Source organism: Peromyscus maniculatus, chromosome 6 (assembly GCF_049852395.1).
Source record: "Peromyscus maniculatus bairdii isolate BWxNUB_F1_BW_parent chromosome 6, HU_Pman_BW_mat_3.1, whole genome shotgun sequence".
Lineage (NCBI taxonomy): Eukaryota > Metazoa > Chordata > Mammalia > Rodentia > Cricetidae > Peromyscus > Peromyscus maniculatus.
Window position 1 is genome coordinate 89,956,188 of NC_134857.1, and position 22,569 is coordinate 89,978,756.

The following is a 22,569-nucleotide window of genomic DNA, read 5'->3' on the forward strand; positions in this document are numbered from 1 at the left end:
TTGTAAATTCACATAGAACATTTTCAGTTTTATTTAGCTATGAATTAGAGGCATATTAAGGATTCAGGAATCTAGAGGGTGCCTGTGCCCCAATAATTATTACACTACCCAGGGATTAAAGAGTTGCTCTGACACTTCACCTCTCATTTCTCACTGGAAATATGATATTCATTGACTGTGTTAAATACTTTATTCATTCCTTATTGTCCTTTTCCTGGGAAGTCGAGCAGGGTTGATTTCCCCCAAAATTAGTTTGTATCTAAGTATAGTAATGATTCCACCCCAAAATGTTGCTGAACTCAGAGGGATAAAGGAGAACTTAAGGAAGTGAAGTTCAAGGAGAGGAACTATAAGGCTTTGGTTATTTTCTTATTTGCCAAGGATAATGTAAGAAATGCTCTAAGAAAGGGAAAATCCCAAGATCATCTCTGGATGCTTCTCAGGGATTAGAGAGGGAAGAATCTGATGATAGTCAAGTAATCTTGTAGGTTTTAGGGCAGGTTTCACTCAGCCCCAGGAGCAGCTTAAGGAAACATTATTCATAGGGAAGTTAAAGCATACACCACCACCACCACCACCGCCACCATCACTACCACAGCCACCATCACTACCACCACCATCACCACCACCGCCATCACCACCACCGCCACCACCACCACCATCACCATCACCACCACCATCATCACCATCACCACCACCACCATCACCACCATCACCACCACCACCACCATCACCATCACCACCACACCACACCACCATTACCACCACCACCACCACCACCACCATCACCACCATCACCACCATCACCACCATCACCACCATCACCACCATCACCACCATCACCACCGCCGCCGCCGCCGCCGCCGCCGCCGCCGCCACCACCACCACCACCACCACCTACAAACCTTTGTAGTCTAGTGATCTTTATCAAGAACTTTTAAAAACATAGACATCTTTTGACTCAGTAGCTTAACTTCTAAGTATTTATTTTTAGGAAGTAATAGGTAATATGCATACATATTTACATAAGAAAGTATTATTCTTTTAGTTGATTACAATTACGACAAACTGAGGGAAAACCAGGGCATTGGGAGATTATATGAGGAATAAGAAGAAGCATTATGATATCTCTTACACGATAAATGGTATAGATCTAAAAATCATCTTAATATGGAAAGTAAGAGCATGTGCTCCAGATATTAGGGCATATCACAGTCTGCTTTTGTTGTTATACCAGAGTGTCTGAGGCAGGTATTTTATAACAAAAGATGTTTATTTGGGTCCTTGACTTTGAGGACTGGAAAACCCCAAATGTAGGGCTACATCAAAAGAAGAACACAATGCCACTTCAACACATGCTGAATATGGTACAGGAAGTAGCTGTGTGTGGAAGGGATAAAGTATAACAGGTGACCTGGCAGGCCACATGTGCATGTGTACACCTCTGATCCTGAGCCCAGAACAGCCAAATGCAGGAGGATTGCCATGAACTTGAGGCCATTCCAGGGTACTATATAGCATATTCTAGGTATTCTTGATTCTTTCAAGTTGGAAATTTATTCTAAATTCCACAGAAACTGTAGCAGGGTATTATTTCAGTTTGGAGCCCCTCTGAACTATCCTGCATGGGGCTTGTGTCACAGAGTTCTGGATTGAGGGCGACTTGTGAAGGCATCTGACTTTGATGGAAATTTCAGTAATGAATAGCTCTCAATGTAGGGTTGGAGGAAGGGGACCAAACACATGACCTACAATGTAGAACAATGGGCCGCTTTCTAACTTCCTAGTTTTACTGCTATAAATTGCCTTTTCTTGGCAGTTTTGTTGCTTGGCTTCCAATAAAAAATATTATCCTATAAAACAGTGCGCTGAGTTTTAAAAGCAATTTGAAAAAATATGTGTGTATCTGCTTTGAATTTTACTATTTTATGAACATTTTTTCAACAGTGCACTTTCATCTGGGGCCTAGTGTGCCATATCATTCATCTTCACAATGCCTGTGTTCAGCAGTTGTCCTCGAACACAGGCAGTTCAAAGAAGTAATGTCACTTAGCACGTGTCCCATATTTCTGTTACAGATAGAAACTTTTAAAAGTTAGCTCTTTGTTTCTTCCTTTTCTCATGTGGTCTTCATTTACCATGGTCTCCTATTCCTTGTTCTCCCTCTCTGTTCTTGATCCAGCTAGGATCTCCCGCTCTCTTTCTCTTGACCCTCACCCTTCATTGCTCCCACTCATGTCCAGGCTGTTCATGTAGATCTCATCCATTTCTCCGTGTCTTTCTTGGGGTCCTGTTTTCCAGGTAGCCTCACTGGTGATGTGAGTAGCAGTCCAGTCATCCTTGTTCCACATCTAGCATCCTCCTATGAGTGAGTACATACCATATTTGTCTTTCTGAGTCTGGGTTACCTCACTCAGGATGATTTTTTTCTAGATCCCTCCATTTGCCTGCAAACCTCATGATGTCATTGTTTTTCTCTGCTGAGTAGTATTCCATTGTGTATATGTGCCACAATTTATTTATCCATTCTTCAGTTGAAGGGCATCTAGGTTGTTTCCAGGTTTTGGCTATTACAAACAATGCTGATATGAACATAGCTGAACAAGTACTCTTGTGGTATGATTGAGCATTTCTTAGGTATATGCCCAAGAGTAGTATAGCTGGATCTTGGGGGAGATTGATTCCCAATTTTCTAAGAAAGCGCCATATTAATTTCCAAAGTGGTTGTACAAGCTTGCATTCCCACCAGCAGTGGAGGAGAGTTCCCCTAGTTCCACATCCTCTCCAGCATAAAGTGTCTTCAGTGTTTTTGATCTTAGCCATTCTGACAGGCATAAGGTGGTATCTCAGAGTTGTTTTGATTTGCATTTCCCTGATGATTAGGGATGTTGAGCAATTCCTAAAATGTCTTTCAGCCTTTTGAGTTTCCTCTGTTGAGAATTCTCTGTTTAGTTCTATAGCCCATTTCTCAATTGGACTGTTGGTCGTTTTGATGTCTAATTTCTTGAGTTCCATATCAGCCTAAGCCTTCCAGGACATATCTCTATTTCAGGACACCATTAAATATGCATATTGGAAGCATTTTCTTAAAAAACAGAATCTGGCTTTGGAATCAGTTGTTATTTGTCAGGGGTATAAAAATAGCCAAATTTGTTATGATAATCTGAGCATTGTATTTCTATGAAACGTTAGTCCTAGTTTTTGGGAGGCAGATACCAAGAGTTGATTTCAGTGGGTTTAAAGTAGCCCCCTTTAGAGTGATGAACACTAGAAGATAAAGTCCACTGTACATCTGTGGTTGTATCAGGGCTGTGGAATCTTCAGTTCCACCCTACTACTTCCTGTGTCTTTCTATCTCTCCTGAATGCCCTCTGAGGCTCTATGATTACTTTCTGTCAACTAGTTGCTAATGAAGCCTCCTAACCCAAGGTTAATTTTATTTAATTAATGCAAATGCAAACTTGGGGTCCACAGTGTGACTGAATATCCCCCAACACAACATGCTTTTTCAAGGTCCTATGTACTTCTTGAGAAACGAGGAAGTTGTTATTGCACAAAGGCCTCTGGACCTCTGCCTCTCCCGTGCCTCTTTGCCTTACCCACTGTGTTTCTGTCACTCTTCAGTACTTGGCCTCTGATCAAATCTAGTTGTGTTGGGGTCTGTGAGTCGTCCCCAAAAGACCACCATTCACATATGCAATTAGCAAGAGTGTTTATTTCTTGAGAGTAAAAATTCCAGCATGCAGGGGTTAGCCAAATGACAAGATGGAGATGACCATGAGGGGAGTATGTAAGCTCCTTTGAAGCTGGGGAATTCCAGCTGTGGTTAAGTGCACTTTGAAGTGATTGGGTATAGACCCTTACTGGTACAGGAATCATTTTATGATTGGTTCACAACTGCCTATTAACTCCAGCTGGAGGGGATGCAATGCCCTCTTCTCACCTCAGTGGACACCCATGTAAATGTGGCATATACACATATAGATACACATACAAAATCAAAATAAAAGCTACATCTTAAAGCATAAACTGACTATGACTCCAGGCCCCTAGAAGTACCCTGTAGGGTTGTGTCATTCCAGACTTTTCATAAGACTGAAACACCAGCAACAATCCAAGAGTTGCTGAGTTAGGGATTCATGGGCTTCAACAAGCACAAGAAAATCTTGTCCACCCAGCCTTTTGTTTGAAGGAGGCTTTCCAGTGAGTTATGCTGAAATTGTTTCAGAAAACTATTAGTGATGTATCATGTAGCAGCAGAGGATAAGGATATCTTAGTATCTGAAATGTTAAACAAACAAAAAACAGCTATAGAACTTAAGAAAAATTAGGTGGAACAGTGGTGGTGCATGTCTTTAATCCCAAGTTGAGGCAGAGGCAGCCCGGTCTATAGAGTGAGTTCCTGGGCAGCCAGGGCTACACAGAGAAATGCTGTCTTACAAAACAAAATCAACAAACAACAAAAAGAATAATAAGAACTTAAAAAAATTGTGTTTGCCTCCATGACGTCATTGTCATTGCCTGAGAAGAAAGGTAAAAATTAGCAGAGAACCAAAGAGTAGAAATAACCAATTACATTTAACCTTATTTTAAAAAGTTTTTCAGCTTTTAAAAGATAAGGTCTTACTATATATAGATAGAGGGTGGCCTTGAGCTTCCAGTGACCCTTCTTCCTCAGCTTCTTGCATGGTGTGATTATAGGTATGTATCACTGCAACTTCTCATTAAATTTTTTATACATACCTGTAATATAGGCTGCTCCCTTGTAGATATTTAATCCTTCTGTTGGTCCCAAACCATTATACATTTTAAAAAGAAATTGGAGCTCAGAAAGTTGGTGGCCATTAAGTATTAAGACAATCCTGTATTCCATACATGTGGTAGAAAATCCAGATCCTTTCCATCATCATGTAAGAATCTGTAATCACATACATCAATGTATCGAATATGAATACATATGGGTAGTTGAGCAAACCAACTCCAGTGCATGCCTTGTTTCTGAAAGAACATAATCCATAAAAAATCACAAGTGGTGAGGCCATGCCCTATTGGCTCACTGGTGAGGTCCAGAGCTGTGGCCACTTTGTTGGGTCAAGTTGAAGTTAGAAACCTGTAAATTATTGTAGGACTTTGTCTCCTCGGAGGTTCATCTGCTAGAGGCTTGTTCCTTGGCATGGTGATGCTAAGGTGGCAGAAGTTTTAGGAGGTGGGCCTAATGCGAGGTAGTTAAGTCAGTGTGGATGCTCCTTTGGGTGGGTTAGTGAGTTATCTGGTGAGTAAGTTGTTACCTAGTGAGTGAGGCTAGCACATGCTCTTGTCCTCTTCTGTTCACTGTTGTTTGCCATTTACTGCCATGTGTCACTGTCAAGGGAGCCCTCACCAGGGGCCAAACAGTTAAGGTTGCCTGACCTTGGACTTCCAGCTTCCAAGATTATGATAAAATACCATTTCTCCTTTATCCCCTCTCCACTCCCTCTCCTTTATTCCTTTTCTCCCAGGATGATCTTGAGCTCAGAGGCTCCATCTGCCTTCGCCTCCCGGGGCTCGGTCTACAGGTGCACACATTTGGACCTGGCTAAGCTCCATACCTTTGGCAAGCGTTCAGCTTTGGGTATTTTATTAGGGTGATCAAAAACTCATTATATAAGACCCATTCTAAAGCCAACAATTGTTAGAGATGAGGGTCTGAGGCCCAGAGCACCCCAACCATTTTCTGACAAGGCAAGGCTGCAGCCAGGGTCCAGAGCTGCTGATTGTGTGGTACTTTGAGGCAGTCATGTTGGCAAAGCTGTTTTGTATAAGCCACTTTGATACAGTGTTTTATGCCAAGGACTTTGTGTGTGTGTGTGTGTGTGTGTGTGTGTGTGTGTGTGTGTGTGTGTCCTGGAAAAAATGCCATTAGGTTCTTCTGTTAGCTTTGTTCTGATTCAAATAACCAATTACCCAGTTATTGAGATTTTGTTTTATAGTCAACAGTAAGAATTATAATCTTATGGGATGAGAGTTAGGAGTCCCATTAGGATCAAGGAGGGCAGGGGTTTGATGGGGTTTGGAGTGTCTTTCAGTTCCTTCCTTCTCAATCAACAGCTTTTTTTTGACTAGAAATCTCCCTTGTATCTACTTTGCAACATTCCACTCAGAAAGTCCCTTGGTCTGGATCATCAGAATATCAAGACTTAAGCCATCTGCGTCACCTGAGGGCTGTTGATATCTGCTCATATTTTCTTCCCCATGATACTGAAGGACTCAACCACTTACGCAGATGTTTGTAACTGGGTACAATATTTGAGTCTGGCCTGCCACTTTAGGGTATTTCTGCCTTATAATTCAAATTGTTGTCCTTGTCTGTGGGAGAAATTCTAGAAGATCATCCTCATTTAGAATGCTTTTGAATGTTGCATGTTTTCACAGAGTCCTTGTTTTTGGAGGAATGTAAGACATGGGATAATCAGAAGAAGAGAGGAAGCCAGTGAAAGGCTCAGTGGGTAAAGGCACCTGCTGCCAAGACTGATGACCCGAGTGCATCCCCCGAAGCCACACAGTGGAAAGCGAGAACCCACAGCTGTCCTCTGACCTCCACATTCATACTTTGGCATGTGTGTGCCCATACATATACATAGGAAATAAGTAAATGTTAAAAAAGGAAAGCAAGCAACAATATAAATAAAAAGAAGCAACGTTAGACCACAGTGTATACTATGGAGTCGAAGTCAGTATACAGCAGGCTCAGTACACAGTAGGTCCACCCTGCTTCTCTGCCCAAGGAATTTGTTTACTTACAATATGTAAAAGTTTTCATATATAGCACCATAGGTACTTTGAGGATACCATCATGGCAGGCATTTCAAGGGTGTGGATAGGTTAGACATAAGTTATTTTAGTGATTTCATCTGTATACATGTGATTTCCCATGTAGAAGTTTTGTTCCATTCCTAGACTGTCCATGGGAAGATGGAGCTGAGCTCTGTTTGACTGAGCCAAAGAGTGTTGGCTGTGTCCAGTGTCAGAGGTCCATCTTCAAAGATTGTTGGAAAATGTCTCGGGGCCAGCTTTGGAAGAAAGGGGCACTGCTCTTTCCTTTCCTTTCCTTTCCTTTCCTTTCCTTTCCTTTCCTTTCCTTTCCTTTCCTTTCCTTTCCTTTCCTTTCCTTTCTTTCCTTTCCTTTCCTTTCCTTTCCTTTCCTTTCCTTTCCTTTCCTTTCCTTTCCTTTCCTTTCCTTTCCTTTCCTTTCCTTTCCTTTCCTTTCCTTTCCTTTCCTTTCCTTTCCTTTCCTTCCCTTCCCTTCCCTTCCCTTCCCTTCCCTTCCCTTCCCTTCCCTTCCCTTCCCTTCCCTTCCCTTCCCTTCCCTTCCCTTCCTTTTCCTTTTCCTTTTCCTTTTCCTTTTCCTTTTCCTTTTCCTTTTCCTTTTCCTTTTCCTTTCCCTTTCCCTTTCCCTTTCCCTTTCCCTTTCCCTTTCCCTTTCCCTTTCCCTTTCCCTTTCCCTTTCCCTTTCCCTTTTCCTTCCCCTTCCCCTTCCCCTTCCCCTCTTTCCCTCCCTCCTTCCCTCCCTCCTTCCCTCCCTCCCTCCCTCCCTCCCTCCCTTCCTTTTTTCTTTTTTGTCATCCAAGTAAACTCCACATGTTCTTCCAGTTAAAACCTCCCATCCAAGGTTGAGATGAATCAGACTATAAATAAAAAATTATGTGTGAGAGAAAAAAGTGACCAACTCTTCCCCATTTAGTGCAGGGGACTGATGTCCCCCTCCTCTCAGGGCTGCAGCCTAAGCAACAAGCTACTTTGCTACATCCTCTGAGAGGATTATTTTCTCTGATCCAGTTCTTGGTAAATACTCAGACCCTAAAGGAAATTCAGATTATCCTGGATTAGTCACTTATACTCAGAGCGGCAGTGACTAAAAAGTGTTCCTTGCTGGTTGAAAAATATCTGAGATTCAGAAAGAGACGCCTTCTGGGGATCACAGGCAAACATCTCCCTGAGGAATTAAAGGTCACAGATGACAGAGTTTTAAAACCACAGATATTGTCATGCTGTTTCAAAAATATCTCCGTATGCAGTTCTGTGACAGTTACTTAAAGAGGGGAAATCAAAGAGGTGGGGTGGGAAAGAGGAGGGCCCCCAAGTGCAGTTAAACAAGAGCAAATGCTAACCTTCAGCTTTTGCGTGAGTCATGAGCCAAGAGAATGTTTAAAAGCCGATTAACGGTAATACGTGAAGTTGAAAGTAAGAGTTGATGTGATTAGGTCTGGCCCTGAGCCAAGGCTGACACTAAGAAAAGGCAAACGAAGGAAGAGAAGCCCGTGGATCAATCCAGTTTCCACAGAAATCCTGTTTTATTAGTATTCGGCTCGATGCCTGCTGGAGTGGCGGAGTGATCAAGTGACATTTATGGACAGGGGAACTAGGGAATAAATAAATCCTGTATGGAGGGTAGTTGCCTCCTCCTCGCAGGACTCACCACCATAGTCTCCCATCTCTGTGGCCCTCCTCTGCCCTGCTTCAAAGGGCAGAGTAAATCTGGAGAGTGAATTCATGGGATGTGTCCTTGGGGTCTTCTCTCTCTCTCTCTCTCTCTCTCTCTCTCTCTCTCTCTCTCTCTCTCTCTCTCTCTCTCTCTCTCTCTCTCTCTCTCTCTCTGTGTAGCAGAGGCCAGTGATCAGTATCTTCCTCAATTACTCTCCAACTTAGTATTTGAGAGAGGGCTTCTCACTAAACCTGCCATTTGGGCAGAGCTGGCTGGTCTGACCCTGTCCACTGACAACAGGTGTTAGAGATGTTTGCAACTGTTTTTTTTTGTGTGGCTGGAGATCTGAACTCAGGTTCTTATGCTTGCTCATAAAGCACTTTACCCACTGAGGCACGTCCCCTGCCTCACACCATGTCACATTCATTCGATGTCTTCAGTCCATGCTTTCTGTCATTGAGGACATGGCTCCCTTTCCCATCATGATCTGAGTACTCTGAAGAAGGCCTCTTCTAGACCCCTCTTCTCCAGGACAGCAGTCCGCAGCCACATGTGGCCACTGTGCCTAAGATGTAGCTGGCATGAATTGAGATGAACTGTAATTATACTTTTGCATGTGAGTTGCTGAAGATTGATGGTGGAAAAACAATAATGTAAAATGGCTTGAATTTTACAGTAATGACATGTTGGAATAATATTTCACTCATTGAATAAATATATGCAAACATTCATCTTTAATGTTCTTGTAATGAATCATTTTGCAAACTTTACGTTATGTGTGTGTCTTACATGTTTGCGCTGACTCAGCTTTGGTATGGAAGCTACAGAACAATGAGTTAGTTTACCTGCATTTGAAACTGTTCAGGCACATATGAAAAGCAACACTTCCAAGCAGGTTATAAAATGACCAGTGTTAGCAAGCTAGCTAGAGTGTGACCGCCATTTTATGCTTGTCCTGGTGGTCATTTCTGCCAGGTGGTTTGCTGATGTTTGTCTCTGTATTCTCCCGTAGGTGCCCTGAGGTTGAGACAAGGCGCGGTATCTCCAGTTGCTAGTCAATGCCACATTCTTCTTTACTGTGAGGCCCCCTCACTCCAGCATTGCCTTAATTTTTCTTTTTTCTTTTTTTTGTCGTTCTTCATGTCATTCTTTAAGGTGACCATAGTCATTGGCCACCCTCAAGAATCAGTGTCCTTCCCAGCCAGTTGTATGATTTTGAAAGTGAATTGTGTTTGGAGAATATGTTGACTTTGCTCCACCTGTATGATGTGTGGGCAACTGTTTAAAATTTTCAAGTCCTTTTAGCCACACAGAACTTCCTTAGTCTCTGTCAGCTCATATCAACACCTATGACCTGATGGGAACACATAGGCCATGCCCCTGGAAAGTAAGCCTGTGAGTCAGCAGTGGCTTCCCTGGGAGCTGGTCATGGCCACAGCCTCCTCTCCACTGGGATGGGGCCCTGAGGAAATGTTGTTCCCTCCCTTATGTTCAGCTTAGTTCTCGTCCTTGAACTTGTTTAAAGCTGCTATGAGCTCTCAGTAGCTTGTCTCTCTAGCCCCATCTTAAAGGCAGGGTGTGGTTCACAAAGGCGAACACATTTGCAGAATGGTTTCTTTTATGGATGTGAATGGACAGTTGAGTTTCTCATTCAGGATATCCTCCCAGGCATTTGGACCAGGGTGGTAGAACAATGAAAAATTTCTCCCAGTCTTCCAGTTGATGTGAGAACATTGGCACTGTTGTTCTTGGTCTGCCGCATTCCACCTGTCTTTTGGCAGGAAGCATTTAATTTTGAATACCCCTGTGTAAATTATAGCCTAAGCAGTGGTTCTCAACCTGTGGGCTACGGCCCTTTTGGGGGGGGGTGTCAAAGGACCTTTTCACAGGGGTCGTCTAAGACCATCAGAAAACACAGATATTTACATGACGATCTATAACAGTAGTGAAATTACAGTTATGAAGTAGCAATGAAATAATTTTATGGTTGAGGGTCACCACCAACATTTGGAACTATATTAAAGGGTCGCAACATTAGGAAGGTGGAGAACCACTTCTCTCAAGGTAGGATTCTAGGACCTGCCTGGAGCACAACAAGCAGTGTGGTTGGATCTGGCCTAGTATTGTCATACTATTGTCAGAGGAGCCAGGGAATGGGCTGGAGGGACAGAGAGTGTAGAGACCCTGGAGTGTGCTGCTCAGCAGTTACAGCTCTTTACATGAGGAGCACAGGTATAAACATTCAGGTGGGCTGGGGATATCACAATAACTGTTTGGAAATGTCCTTCAGCCTTCACAGTAGCCAGATAGAGGGTGAATTTAATGAGAGAGGAACTGGAAGGCAGAGACGAACAAACCAGGTAGTTATTATTGCACATGGCATGAGACAGAGGGCCCTAGAGCAAGGCAGAGGTACAGGGAGAGAGGAGAAAATTGCATCTGAGCAGAGTTCAATGGGTAGATTGACAAGGCTTAGATCTGGGCAGGCTTCTAGAAAATCTTTTGATTGTCTGACTCTGGGCGAGACAAGAGTGGGATTTAGGGGGTCACTGAGAGAGGAAGCAGGTTCTAAGGGAAAGATGCTGCTCTTTGAGGGTCTTTGGAGGTAGAGGGTCGAGGCTGGCAAGGCAGGAGGGTAGGACCATAGGAGCACGGGAGTGCCTCCTGAGACAAGTGTACACCCAGAGTGCTTCATTTTCCCCTCACAACAGGCTTGTGTCACAGGAAATATTTTCCCTGAAACTTCACATGTGAGAGGGAACCAAGTTAGAGTGTTCCATATTAACCCAGTCCGTGGGAGGTGGAGGTTGGATTTGAACTCAGAAAATCTTACCCCAGTCTGCTTATGTAACAACCTAGCCCACACTATTCCTAAAGGAGGTAGTTACTCTTGATAATTTCAATTATGGTGCTTAAAAAAAAAGAAAGAAAGAAAGAAAAAAGAAAAAAAAAGATTTTTATATTTGTAACCACCGAGGTCAGCACATGCTGTAATTTGACCCATTTAAGCTATGTACGTACACTGTTCTTAAGAACAATGGAAACCCGTTTTCCATGGCTTACAGTCTTGATCAGAAAGGATGCTTCGTCTGTTTCCCCTGGCTGTATTTCTTTGCTTGGCCCCTGGAGATGGTGTTCGGAGCCTTTTTCTAATGGCACCCTACAGGCAAAAGCCACAAAAAAAGCAGCAGCCAGTGTTCAAGGAAATCTCTGAAACATGTGGCTGGAAGTGACGCTGAGCGGCAGCGTATCCTAATGGGGTAATTTACTGTGTGAAATTGGAATTGCAAAGAAAATTAATATAATGAGTTCTTTTGATTTCCTAGGAGACCGAAGGTGAAATATATTGCTAATCTCAACTCGCCATCTGGCTGGGTTTAGAACTGGGCTTCACTGTCAAGAATCCAGAGTTAAGGGCTTCTGTGTGATATGCTGGTTCCCCCGGTTGCCTTTGGGTCACAGCTGACCTCTCCTGCTGCTTTTGTCTGACTCCAGACCCACACCCCGAAGCCCCCATTCCCAGTTACCTATTTTGGACCCTGTGTTTGTCTCTACTCCATAGGGCATTCGCTCTGAGCCTGCGGGAGCCTCGATGCCGCACCTGGGTCTCCAGCCACAGCTGCTCACTTGGGCTATTGGGCTGTCTGTCGTGCTATCCATGACAACGCCCTCCCGAACCACTGAGCCAGTTTTAGTACTCATGGCTCAAGCCTCTGGTTGCCCCTGCACAGCCCACCCCTCTGTAAAAATCACTGCTCCAGGAATTCTTATGGAGCCAAGCTATTGGATCAGAGAATAGGTGAAGAGGGAAAATCAGGAAGGTACATTCACAAATATATATATGTATATGTATATGTATATGTATATGTATATGTATATGTATATGTATATATATATATTGCTGATATGCATGTTGGACCCCATTGTTTCCTTCAGCTATTCTCTGCAACTGTGGCTTCCTTAACTCAAGACCATCCAAGGAGCTTTAGCAATGCTCCTGTCTACGCAGATGGCTTGCTTCAGTTGCAGGTTCCAATCGTGATATTAATGTGCCGGATAAGCCAAGAGTGGGATCGTGTCAGGAGTCTCTTGAGGAGAATAGTTAAAAAACGGGAAGTTTGTCCGTTACTCAGTATTGCATTTAGCTTTATGTAATGGGGCTTTTAAACGGACAAATGGAGTGGTAAAACAGCTCTAACCAAAGAAAACTCATCGTCAACCGAAAAAGTGACAGGAGCCTCCTACGCTCCTTGTTGGCTCTAGGGTTGAGGAGCTGGGTGAGCTAATATTAATTTTCAATGGGAGTTCCTTCTTCAGTTATTTTTTATTTCCCCCGCTTGCGCCAGGCTAGCCCTTTACACATTCCAACCCCTGCGATCTAGGATCTTCTCAGTGATTTTTGCAAGGCAAGTATTACTTGTTCACTTACTCGGGCAATGGCTAGTTATGTCCAGTGACTCTATGGGAACCAAACAGAGGGCAAGTGGCTTGGGTCTCCTGCCCTGAAGACATTTCCTGCTGTTGGAGAGCTGAGTAACTATCACTGGAATCCTTGCTGCATCCTCACTGGCCCTTCAAGAGTGTCTAAGTTCATGTAAGCAGTTTAAAGAATGTTCCTCATTCCTTCCCCCATGCGCAAGCACCCCTCTTTACCGTTCTTCCTACAGCAGAGCCTGCATATAATTGAACATGCATTTGGCAAGGATGTGACTGCTTGCTTTGTAGCAGAGTGTTATAACCACTTACTGATGGGAAAATGGCAAAATCATTAGATTATTTACATATGCTGGAGTGTCACACAGCATTAAAATGAACAAAGTACATCTGTGCGTGATGGCATGGCTGTGATTGATGGTTAGTGACAAAGCATGACTCTGAATGTTTTAGAAAACTCTTAGAAAGATTTGAAAAAACAGCTTTATAATAAATCTCACTGTTTTTGAGACAGGGCCACATTCCATAATGTATACTCCCCTAGAACTTGCTATGTGTCACAGGTTGGTCTTAAAGTTGTAATAATCCTCCTGCCTCAGTTTCCTAAATGTTAGGATCACAGATGTGAACCATCATGCCAGGCTAGGAGCCAGGGATTCATTTATTAGAAGAGGAAGAAATAAAAGGAAAAAGAAAAAGAAAAAGAGGATGCAAGAATTACAGCAGATTCTTAGCTGTGGTCCCCTCTGGATAGAGCTCAGAGAGGTGGCGACTTTCATATATTAATATTTTAACTTGAAAAAAATCTTGAGTTCTTTTGAAAAAAATTGAAAGCTGATTTTAAAAACCTTAAATAAAGTAATAAGTGCCAGGGCAGAATTATAGCCATGGTCTAAGAGAGGGTACATGAGACCCAGGCATGGGGTGGGAGTGGATCAGAGAGAAGGTCCCTTGGAGGAACCAGCAGCCTTGCAGAGCTCTGGCCACACCCCATCAAAGCTATGGGACTTTGAAGTAGGCTTTCCAGGAGGTGCATCTGAAGGGATACTCCTGCATCACCCAGGCTCCTCTCCCCTCCTGAGCTGTCACAGTGCTCAGCCACAGTTCCCAAGGACATCTCACATCCCAAGGTCTCCTTGTGGCTACCTTGGAGTACCCTTGAACGATTGAGGAAATTCCTGTGTGACTTCTGGCTACTGGCTGCTCCCCATGACTTCCTGTCCCCTCTGTTCACTCCCCGGGTTCTCCTTCCCCAATGCAATTAGCCCTGTTTTCTCCTTTCTCAAACATTCTCAATGATCCTATGGCTTCTGGGATGTAATCTTCAATTTAAAGTGGGAATGAGAAGCCTTGCTCACTTCTCTCGCCTTCCTCACACAGTAGGTCTAATTTATCTTACCCCAGTTATAACCTTGACTTCTTTACAGATGCCTTTTCATACCCACGAGGCTAGAGGATGTGGGTACAGAAAGGAAGTCCAGGATGTGGAGTCAGTATAGCTTATTGTTACAACATTCTTGCTATCTCATCCTCCTTTCTGGGAATTGATGTCCATAATTTATCATCTTGAAATAACCATTTAAAAATCAACCTATTGAGCCGGGCGTTGGTGGCGCACGCCTTTAATCCCAGCACTTGGGAGGCAGAGCCAGGCGGATCTCTGTGAGTTCGAGGCCAGCCTGGGCTACCAAGTGAGCTCCAGGAAAGGCGCAAAGCTACACAGAGAAACCCTGTCTCGAAAAACCAAAAAAAAAAAAAAAAAAAAAAAATCAACCTATTGCATGGAAAAATAAACTTCTTAGTGTCTTTCAGTATGTTTTCTTTCATAAATACTCTTGCCGGTCTGCTTCAGAGGGGCAGGCCAGAGAATCCACACAGAGGGTTGGAGGATCTGGCATTGGTTTGTGTACTCCCCACTTTCAATCTGTAAACACTATCTTTATAGAATAGACGTTGTTCTAAAAGCACCACATGGACCAAACAGCGTTTATTTGGTTTGGCTAAACTTAATATTAGAACTATGTGAAATAGGATAAGCATAAAAGTGAGGGGTCTGACAGCTAGTCATTATAAGATCACCTTACACTCTTTCTATCCCTTGTAGCATGAATTTGTATCTGTATTGTCTTTTAGATTGATTAATAAACAGTCTTCATTGAATAAGAGGAGTTGCTTTAGCTTAGTTTTCTGTGCTTAAAGGTAGTCAGTAAGACTGAGGTAATAGACTATCGTCTGTCTCCCTCTGGTGGCTGATGGATGTTACGTGACAAATCAAGCTGTTTTTGTTTTGTTTCTAGTTTCAGCTTCCCCTCTGCAGTGAGGGGGTAGGCACGTGGATGTAAAAATACTGTAGTTGTTCTGAGTGTTGGAAGATAAAAGTCAAAAAGCGAATTATTTTGTAAATCTATAATAATTATACAACTATCTTCGAAGAACCAAATTAATTGCCATTAAAATGCATATGAAAGTAGCACTAATAATATATTATTGCTATGTTATTTTTCTTGCTAAACAGGGACTGAGACCACAGCATAAAATACAACAAGAGGCAGAACGTTCTCTGGGATTCTGTAGCATTGGCACATCACGGTAGGGTGTGTCTAAACTCAACACTAGTTTAACCAAGGGTCTGAATACTACTTCTCAGATTATTCTAGAAGCTTTTCCAAAACTAGACTTTTCACCTAGAAACACGTGGTTTTGGCACCTTCAGATTTCTGTTCTTTCTCTTTCCTAGTGTCTCAGTAGGAGACTAGCATTAGATGTAGAATTTGGGGGTCAGTACCTTCGTAACCCTGGTTTCCAGATCTCTTGCTTAATTGTACCCCTAGGAACTGCCCTAAAGTATCTTCTGTCCCTTTGCTCTTTTGTTAAAAATGTTGAAGCAGTTTTTGGTTTATTTGTAAGTTAATAAAACTATACACATGTCATGTATAACATGCTGTTTTGAGCTATGTGTGCACTGGGAGAGTGCTTCCATAGAATTGATTGATATATGTGTCCTCTCTACTTTCATTTTTTTTTTAGTGCTGATGAGCCACATCTATTCTTTTCACAATTTTCAAGAATCCAGGACAACAGGAAATTGCTATTTATAGTCAAAATATAATTACAATTCCCTGTGTAGCTAATTTTGCTTTCTGTAATAAAACTTCACAAGCATTTGATGAGCATTCTCATTTTTTTCCCAATAACTCTGTGCAGCAGTTAATTAGCTGTTTTTAATCTGTGTTTTCTAGAGGCTAGCAAAGGTGAGTTTATCTGAAAACTAGCAACCATGGCTCCAAATAGGCTCACTAGTGAGCCAGGTGTTTTGAGACCCCACCTGTGGGGCTGGTACCCTTTAGAACTTTCTCTGAGGGAAATCATTGCTTACATTTCTGCCTTGGAGCTGAGGAGTTTTAGAAGAGCACTAGACTATCTCAGTCCAGGCAGACACCTTTCCTCTCGTTTCTCCCCTTACTCTAAATGAATTGCACAGCAGAATCTCCTTTGTTGTGCTCAATTATGAGAGTTTGAGCACTTGTATTTGTCATAAAAATAAGGAAAAGTCAATGAGGAAAATGCATTCTCAATCCTGGTTTCCTAGTGATGTCTCTGACAAAGGTGATGTTAGGTCCAAATCATTGAAAGAAAGATGAGTAGAATCACTAGGTATGGTTGCCAAAACTGTTCGCGGAGTATCCTTGGGCTTAGGTGCTGAAGTTCTTCATGAGGAGCTTTTGAAATGCATAATTAAAAGTAATTTAGAACAAAAAATTCTTGAACACACTCAGAATTAGAATAAAGCAATTTGTTCTAAGTTGGCAATTATAAAGAATGGGTACCTTTTAACCATTTTGCATGTACTGTGTTATTTCATAGTCTACAATAGTCTAATGATCACTAGCTAGTATCTGAGGCCTTATCTAGAGGAAGAAGCCAAAACTAGTGAATGTAGCTGGTTGCTTAGAGTTACCGTAATGATTGGGAAACATGGGTTTGAACTTGTGTCATCAGGCTCAAGAGCCGGCAATCTCAACCACTTTGCTGCTTAGCAATGCCTGCTGTGGTGTGGAAATATCCGATATCTGTGTGCTCCAAAAGGCACCAGAAACCGTGATGACTGAGTGCTTCAAATTTGGCTAGTATAGTCAAGGAGATGGAATTTATGTGGTTGGTTTTTTTTTTTAAATTTTGACTTAAATAGCTTCACATATCTAGTGGAACACTGATTTATGTGATATTTAAGGTTTTTCAGTATTAGGTATTAGTTAATGAGTTTAACTCCCCATTTTATTGGAAGGAGACTGTCACTCACTTCTTAGTAATTTGATTTAAGTCATAAAATTGGAAGGAACACAGGTATAACCCAGGTGTTTAAGCTTCCCAATCATGACACTTTCCATTTACACTTTTTGAATCTATAAATTTATCTTTCTCTAACCATTGTTAATATTGAATGGGAAAACAGCTGCTTTTGAGAAAACCGTTAAGCCTTGTTAAATACATGTTCAATGAACATTTTCCTCTTTTTTTTTCTCCAGGTTATAGAAACATTATCTCGGTTATCCCGCACACCAATAGCGTTGGCCACAGGAATCAGGTAAGTTCATGCCTCTGTGGTCCTGTCTTCCATGTAGCTCATTGCAATGTTTTTTTCTTGATTTCTTAAATGGCTATTGTTTGCAAAAGTCTTGATATATTAAATGCCACACACACACATTTGAGATTTACTGAGAAATTAAGAACTGATTCATAGAATTGAATGAGGTACAATGACTGAACGTTCTTCTCAGCTCCCTGGTGACTGCCACTGGTTATGGCTCCTTTAAAATTTTTTCTTCAGCATTTATATATGTATAATTCATTAAGACAAATGCAAATGTTTTAGTACATAAATATTTAAAAATATAATGTATCTGGTTCCTGTAGAAGAGACCATAAAAATAACTCACAACTTTTATGGGTTTAAGGAACAGCCAGACAAGCATTAAATGGTAGATGCAAAAGGATGTGTGTTGAAGGTTGGGTAATACATGAAAAGTTTGGAAGTAGATGTTTATTTGTACCATCTCCACGTAATAGAGTATAATACAGTTGGTAAGCATGGCAGTAGAGATGTGTTAGTTGTTCAAGTTTTTTCTCTTTTAGAGACTACACACTACTTAAGTTGGAGATGTCAGTAAAGAATAAAAGAAACAGGGAATGAAGAAGATATAGCCAGGCTACATGGAAATAGAATTTTCATTTTGTACCTTATTTCTTCAAGACTTTGTGTTCTAGACTCCATCCATGATAGGGCTTTGTAAGCCTCTATCTATGTCCTTTGGTTTCATTTTTCTGTGCCCAGGTTATATCACTGGGAGGGAGGGGACCCAAATGTGTTCCTGAATGCCATCACAGTGGTCTCTGGGAGGACGTCCTGAAGACCGTTGCTCAGAAATGGGCCCTGATTTGATCACTTTTCTGTAGGAATAGATTATCAGCTGGTTCGTTCTTCAATTCCTTCTAATTTGCTCTTCAATAATGAGTACCTGTTCATGTCAATAAAAATTTTGTGTCATTGTATGTATGGAGTAGACTTTGAAACAAGCATAGTCTTGTTTTGTATGTATTTTTGATTCTGAAAGGACACCTATCAGAAGTCTCTTTTTTCTTGAAAATTTCTTGTCTATATTTATAGCAGTGGACTATAATTTTCTATAGTGAATCTATGCAAATATGAAAGCTTGAGAAAATGTGCCTGTATCAAAAAAGAACAACTCTGAAAGCTTGGTGACATGTGTTCATTTATTTGAAAAAAAATGTAGGTCCTTTTGCTATCTTAAGTATGAATTAATTCATGATATCTCTAAAGTCAAAATTGTTTTAAAAAATAAAAATATAGCCAAAAAGTCTGACTTTCAATTAAACTCTTTAGCTATTATTTAAAATTTATTATTTTGATGGTTCCTTTTTTATAAACATGAAACATACTTATTGGCGAAGAGTAGAACGTTTGCTATTACAATATAATTGCTATGGTGATTTTGTTAGGCATACTTTTAAAGCATTATTTTGGTCATAAGATGAAATGTTATGATCCAAACAAAGATGTCAAATGATAGGAGTGGGGAAAATTAAAGTGTGGTGTTTTTAACAGGGGACAAAAACAACTTGTCGGTCTCTTTGAAGTCTACTTAGTTATGTTTCCAAAAATGAAAATAGAAAAAAAAATGCAACTTAAACCGTGATGTCTAAATAGGAAAGTCTGCCAGGATCCAGATCATATGTGTGATGTCTTTGCCTTCTAATACTCATCACACTTCCTAGCGAGCTGAGCCATGAGAGATGCTTTGCGGTCAGAATCTTTATTGGGTCAGATCTTACAGCTGGAGTGAGGGTGCTGAAGGCATGGGCATGGGCAAAGCTGCTTGTCTCCTGAACTGGGCACTGTGCTGAGTGTCATAGGGTGGCCCTGCAGGTATGTGGCAGGAGGGAGATCAGGTAATCACATTAGCATGTCCCCAGCTGCACGTGTCTGCGGAGACTGGCTGTATGCTGGAGATGATTTAGGGTAGCAGGTGTTGCTGTCTCCCCAGGGGAACCCCAGGCACAGCTGCTGGGCAAGCACTTTTGGAGAAACCCTAGAAATCATTCAGCATGACGGCTTGTTTGAGTGGCAGCAAATTTTACTATTTAATTGGAGGTAAATGCTCATCTTGATGGCTCACTCTCCCATGTTTTTCCTTCCTTCCCAGGCCTTTCCCTACAGAAGAAAGTGTAAATGATGAAGACATCTACAAAGGCCTTCCTGACTTAATAGAGTATGTTAAATATTTTCAGTAAAATTAAGCCACTGCCTGCCCAAATTTGTGCTCAGCGTAGATGTGAACTGTAATAAGCTCTCTGCAGGGTAAAAGTGATGTGATGATTAAGGCATAATAAATATTATCTTTAAAATGATGATAGGACGTTTCACAGGAAATATGCTCCAACTGGCTGTTTGTTCTTTTCCTGTGTTCCTGTGAAGAGAAACCTAACTGTAGAGAAGTAAAAACTGGACATTTCTCAAAGGCATAATAGAGAGGTAGATAAAACTGGAATTACACAATTAGGGAATAATAAAAAGGAAATAAAGTTTACTACTGGAGTTGTAGGGCTGAGAGTGTGTGCTTTGTTGCCAGCCCAAGGAAGGACGGATACAGGCTGGAGCTATTCAGGGATGTATCGGTAGATGGTGCTTATGCCGAGCAGAGGAGAAGAGGATTCTATGGGCTTTATTATTTAATAGTCAAGAAAGGCAGAAGGTCTTGCAGCTGATTATCTTCTGCTGATTGAGTGACTTGTGAAGATTAAGAATAAATATAAAGCATGATCCTCTCTCCTCAAAGACCTTATGGCACAGCTCAGGCATGTTTGCAAAGAATTCTAAGAGATGGATTATGCTCCAGGGGCAATTCTTGGAATCTGTGGGAATCCATTCTTTCATCTGTCCAACACTGAATGTGCCTTTCCACTGGCTGTTCTATCTGCTCGTATTGCTGGCCCCTCACCATTTGTCCATCTCAGGCATCTCTTTACCTCCTCTGGTGACCCATCGAAAATAGCCACCACACCCTTTCCTTGCTCTGTGATTTCAGAGTGTTTATTTCTGGCTATGGCAATGTGGCTCGCTTCGCTTGCTGTCTGTGTCTGCCCTCCAAGGCAGCGACAGCAGGAGCTCTGGGCATGTCTGTATTCTTAGAACTTTAAACTGTGATGGACTGGAGGGATGGCCCAGTGGTTAAAGCACCTATACAAGCAAAAACAATCTGAGTTTGGATTCCCAGAACCCTTTTTGAAATAGTGGGTAGGCATGACAGCTTGCCTGTAATTCTAGCCCCAGGAAGCAGAGGCAGAGGGGTTCCTCTAGAGCAAGCTGGCTAATGAGACTCGACATATGGGCGAGCTCTGAATTTGATTGAGAGGCCCTGCCTCAGTGAATAAGGTAGAAGAGCCATCAAGGGAGATTCCAGATACCAACTTCAGGCCTATACACTTATACTTAGCTACACACATATGCACACATACCTATATCTCTACACATGCAAACATGCGTAGGCACATGCAACTATACCATATACACAGATACATGGAAAAATGAGGAAAAAAGAGATGAAGCTGTTTGTGGTGTGTACACATGAATAAACCAAAGGAACGTTAAACACCTACTGTGTGCCAGGCATTATGCATTAGGGTTGAGCTATCCAATCATTCAATAGTAAGGGTGCGTTGTCTGCTCATTTGCGCACTAGCAAATTCTGTGCATTATCTCGTGTAATGACTGTGTTACGTTCCCACTGTTATAATTTAGTGAAAAACCAAATTTGTACATCCAACTAACTTTTGTGAGATGACCTCACTCATGGTAGTCCTCGAACCCAGATGTTTCAGACCCTGGAGCTAGAGGTTCCTCATTACTGTCCTGGAAGAGATGTGTGGTGGTGACTTGGTGCTCTGGGAGCGCTCAGGAGAAGAGCAGGTGAGAAGAGTCCTACTGGTGGCCTTAACAATGGGCAGAAGGCAGCTTTTTCTGGACTACGTGACATTTGGAGTGGCCTTGAAGTCATATATTTTTAAATGCCCTTTGAAGATAGCTTCTTACTGCTTCTAAAATTCCAAGAACTCACTACCATTAAGTAAAGTAGATGATGATTATCTCCTTAATTGGCAACAATGTTTTATGAAGTGACTGTAAGGTTATTGGTCTTGTAATAGGATCTCAGGAAGAACACATTAGATCCAGTGCTGTGATGATGTTCTTTTCAAAGCCCCTCATGGGCTGAATACCACTGATGGCCACTAATGCCTACCATCTGCCACCTTGTCCTGCTTAGTAACATTGTTAGGTGAGATATAGTTTGGAGGGGATGTTAGGTGTCAGGTAGGAGGAGACTTTCAATTCACACTGTCAGGGGATGGATTCCACATCCGTTTTGCTTCTGGCCAGACTCCTCCCACCAGGACCAGCCCCTTCCTCAGTTGATTATCTCAGTTAGCCGCATCCTGATCTCAGCAGACTTCTCTGCCCTTTGATGGGTTACACAAAGTGCCCAGAAGCACGGCAGCCAGGGATGGCATAAAGAGACCCCATCTCACCCACCCCGGAGACATAATGAGACAAAGTGCTCCGACTAACCCAGTCGCCCCACTGTTTTCTAGCCAAACTCCATCAAGTACCCTGCAGTGGGAATCACAGAGCTCCCAACATGGCTTGACTCCTCCGAGTTCAAGCCAAAGTGAAAGGCATCTTTCATTCTTTCTCCTCGCTTCCTAATTCCAAATAGTTTCTGTGTCTGATGTCACAGTCCTGTGTTTGTCTCCTTCCTCATCAGCCTTTAGCCTGGTTGCAGCTCTCAGCCTCACAGCGTTGGGCCTCTTGGCTTCAGGTCCCCCCTGCCTGTTTTCTCCTCCCCACCTTCCCTCCTCTGCAGTGCCCCTGCTGCTTTCTAGATATCCCAGTCAAGGCTGGGTTCACTGAGTGTGTGTCTCTTTATAGTTTGGCTTCAGCTCTTCCCTCCAGTGGCCCAGCACACTGCTGTGAGGGGTTGCCAAGCTCAGCATCCCAGGCTGTCTGGACTCCCACCTTCACGCTATCGCCCTTTTCAGGAGCACAGTCTCTCTTCACTTGATGTGGGTGTGTGCCAGCCTTATTGGTATGGAAGTTCCAC

At 42.3% G+C, this 22,569-nt stretch overlaps 1 protein-coding gene across 2 annotated transcripts in view; it reads left to right on the plus strand.

Moving 5' to 3' along the window:
• Nucleotides 1-22,569, plus strand: part of Vav3 (vav guanine nucleotide exchange factor 3) — a 336,756-nt gene that overhangs the window by 130,909 nt on the left and 183,278 nt on the right. For both annotated transcript variants that reach the window (XM_015998110.3, XM_006979446.3), the window contains exons 3-4: nt 17,422-17,480; nt 19,618-19,683. In XM_015998110.3, the coding sequence (XP_015853596.1) occupies nt 17,422-17,480; nt 19,618-19,683 (125 nt within the window). The remainder of the gene's footprint in view (nt 1-17,421; nt 17,481-19,617; nt 19,684-22,569) is intronic.